The sequence below is a fragment of the Gavialis gangeticus genome, unplaced genomic scaffold, assembly GCF_001723915.1.
Source record: "Gavialis gangeticus isolate Ggan-Ray unplaced genomic scaffold, GavGan_comp1, whole genome shotgun sequence".
NCBI lineage: Eukaryota > Metazoa > Chordata > Crocodylia > Gavialidae > Gavialis > Gavialis gangeticus.
In genome coordinates this window covers 124,546,894-124,549,986 of record NW_017729032.1, presented here as the reverse complement: position 1 = coordinate 124,549,986, position 3,093 = coordinate 124,546,894, and the positions used below count along the sequence as shown (strand labels likewise).

General features: G+C 39.9%; 1 protein-coding gene across 2 annotated transcripts in view; it reads left to right on the top strand.

Moving 5' to 3' along the window:
- Nucleotides 1–3,093, top strand: part of STK24 (serine/threonine kinase 24) — a 163,986-nt gene extending 160,893 nt beyond the window's left edge. For both annotated transcript variants that reach the window (XM_019523946.1, XM_019523942.1), the window contains one exon: nucleotides 2,133–3,093. In XM_019523946.1, the coding sequence (XP_019379491.1) occupies nucleotides 2,133–2,169 (37 nt within the window). In that variant the 3' untranslated portion in view covers nucleotides 2,170–3,093. The remainder of the gene's footprint in view (nucleotides 1–2,132) is intronic.

The following is a 3,093-nucleotide window of genomic DNA, read 5'->3' as shown; positions in this document are numbered from 1 at the left end:
TAGTGTCAGCCAGCAGGAGGGTGAGTTCCTCCTGCTTGTAACCCATAATGACAGTTGAAAAGTCTTATCAGTATCTTATTTTAGTCTAATTTAGCATTTTAGTAGAGCAGACTCTTACTCATACTCTTTGGACATTAAAAATTGAACCTGAGGAGTTGATCAAAATGTTTTATGAATTGTGTTCAGCTTTATAAAACTCCACAAAAACAAAAATGTTTCTGTTAATAGGCTTTTTTGAGCACATTTGTATATGAGTCTTAGCTAATATCAGACATTCCTCTCAAGAAGAGCAATGAAGATGGAAGGATCATGTGGATTTGTGCATACTTCTTTATGCTTTCAGCATAAAATATTCAGACCCTTTAATCAAGGGGGATGCCCTGAAAAGTTGCATGTTTTTTTTTCCTACAAGTGTTAATGACACTAGCAGATCCCAGTAGTTCTTGCCATTTAAAAGATGGGACACACTATCATAGAGGTTGCAGAAGGGGGGGGGGTAGAAAGGATGCCAAGTATCCATTCCCTTGTGCCAGGGCAGAGTGAGTATAAGGAGGGTACATCTACACGAGATGCTTACTGCCGAGTTGCCTAGTTAGCTCAACAGTAAAGCATCGCTGTGTACACAAGGCGTGCTGTTAGGCCGGAGTAAACTAACTGATTCCACTGTAGGATAGTATTGCCCAGTGCAAGTACTATTCTGCAGCCGGGTTTTCTCCACCGCAGTGCACATGTAGACAGTGACTGGGGCTGGCTGGAGCATGCACGCTACAGTGTGGGACACCCTTGTGCCCCAGCCAGCCCCTCCAAAGTGCATTGAGCTGGGGTGGAGCAGCAGGCTGATGGGCATGTGTATATGCTGTGCCCAGGAGCAATGAACTCTGATGTGCACCAGAGTTTATTGCATGCAATTAATTTCATGCGTAGATGCACCCCCAGACTATCACTGAGAGAGGTTTTTAACCACTTCTGAAAAATCTCCAGTGAAGTAGGTTCCACAAACTTAAGTGCTTAATGACTTTTTTCTTTTTGAGGGGTAGAAAGCTTTTCCCTGTATGTCACCTAAATCTTCTTTGCTGTATATTAAGTTAATTTCTTCTTGTCCTTCTAAGTGTGCATAGAGAACAATCAATTGTAGTCCTCTTTGTAACAGGCTTTTATATATACTGTGAGACCGCTGCATCCTGTTCTCAGTCTTCATTTTTCTAAACTAAATAAATTCAGTTCTTTTCTCCCTTGTAGGAAAACTTCTGACATGTTTAACTGAGGAGCTTTAAGAAAAATGAAACAAATTCCAACACCTCTGATATTAAATCTTTTTAGAGAAGTGGTGCTTAAACTTTTGGCCCTGTGGGCCAGATTGAGCCCCATGTGTCAGGATCAGGCCCTGTGATGTCTCTGTTCAGTCCTGCATGCCTGGATAGGGCCCTGTGCAGCCTCAGCTGACCCTCGTGCCTGGTGCCCCACATTGCTCCTGCCTTCTAGGATCAGGACCCTCGTGCCCAGTGCTGCCCTACATACTCAGTCTATCATGCAGGGCCCAGGGCTCCACATGGGACCAGAAATTTAGCAGCCTGGGAGCAGCGGCACCACTTCCCTGCTCCAAAATTTTTGGACTTGTGGGGAACGTCATGGGCCAGATGACATGGCACTCGGGGATTAGCATCCCCATTTTAGAATTTAGTGAAAGCTTACTGTATTTAAATTGCTTGTCCCCTCTGTCCCCTAAAACCCATGTCTAGGCTAGGAAGTTTCCTGCCCCAGAACATCTTCAAGTGGTGGAGAGAATACATTCCCAAATAGGGTATTTAAATGAAAAATAAAACTTGCCTGCAACAGTTGGGTTTCATTTTGATTATTTACCTATCAAGATGCTGAGCTTTGGGGCTATTGACATGTTTCTGAATAACAGGTGCAGTTTTAGAGCTATATTCGTATTATGTTCATGTTTGTCTCAGGCTAATGGTGTGAGTTGTTTTTTCGTTCGTTCTTTTTTTTTTTTTTTTTTTTTAAAGGAATATTGCTTTGACACAAACATACTTGAAGAGAGAGAAAAATGCTGCAAGTTTTTAGTGGATTGTTTATCTAGCAAAATTTTGAAAGTGACAAATAATTCTTTCTGTCGTCTTCTCTAGGTACTCACTAACTGGAGGAAGCAGTTCATCCCACTGAAATTTTGGGTTTTTTGAGTTTTTCTAAGACAGCAGTGACCCTGTTATGTCTGCATTGAAGAAGTGCTCTCTAATTCCGACCTACCCAAGTTAGTGGAGTGTTCTTCAGTGAATGGACCTTCTTGAATGTGCAACAACAAAAAGTGTCTCAGATAGTGTTGCTTTTCAGCTCCTTAAAGCTATAGTTTTTTAATTATATAATGCACATACTCCAGGGAAGTGTCTTTTTTTTTTTTGGAAAATCTGAAATGTATATTAAGGTTTGTGTTAAGGAAACTGAGGATATTGAGAAATCTCAGGTATCTTGCTTTAAGTGAACTCCTCTGGGAGATAGAAAAATGCTCTGTTGGATTTGTGTACAGATTTGTATATAGTGTTGCTTTTTTACTGAAACCCTTTCAATGTGCATAAGGAATCACTGTGTACAAAATGGCCAAATGCTTCTGTAGATAATGCTAGTGGGGTAAATATTTGACAGGCCATAACTGATTATCGCCTTGCCTTTATTACATGTACATTTTGAATTATGTGATAAGTGATTTTGGTTGATTTTGTATTTTGAAGGATTTGCCATTGAAAGATAGTTAATGCCGTATTATGAAATCTTCTATCTGTACCTCAGCAGATGCAAAATTTCTTCCTGTCTGTCCTAACAAGTCTAAAGGTGACGTCCTGACTATGGCACTACTTTAGATTGTTGTAAATTTAGCACCTCTTTTTTCATGAAGCTTTAAATTATTGTTTTTATTTTTCCTACAGGATGAATGCTTTTATATTTTCAGTTTTAAATTGTGCCAATGCAAATTGAACCATATGTATTGTTCAACTTTAGTATATACTTGTGGAGCTTGTAGTGGACTCTAAATACCGTATTTTCCATCGCAGTGTGTTTGAATGCTCACACAAATAAATTTTATAACCTGCA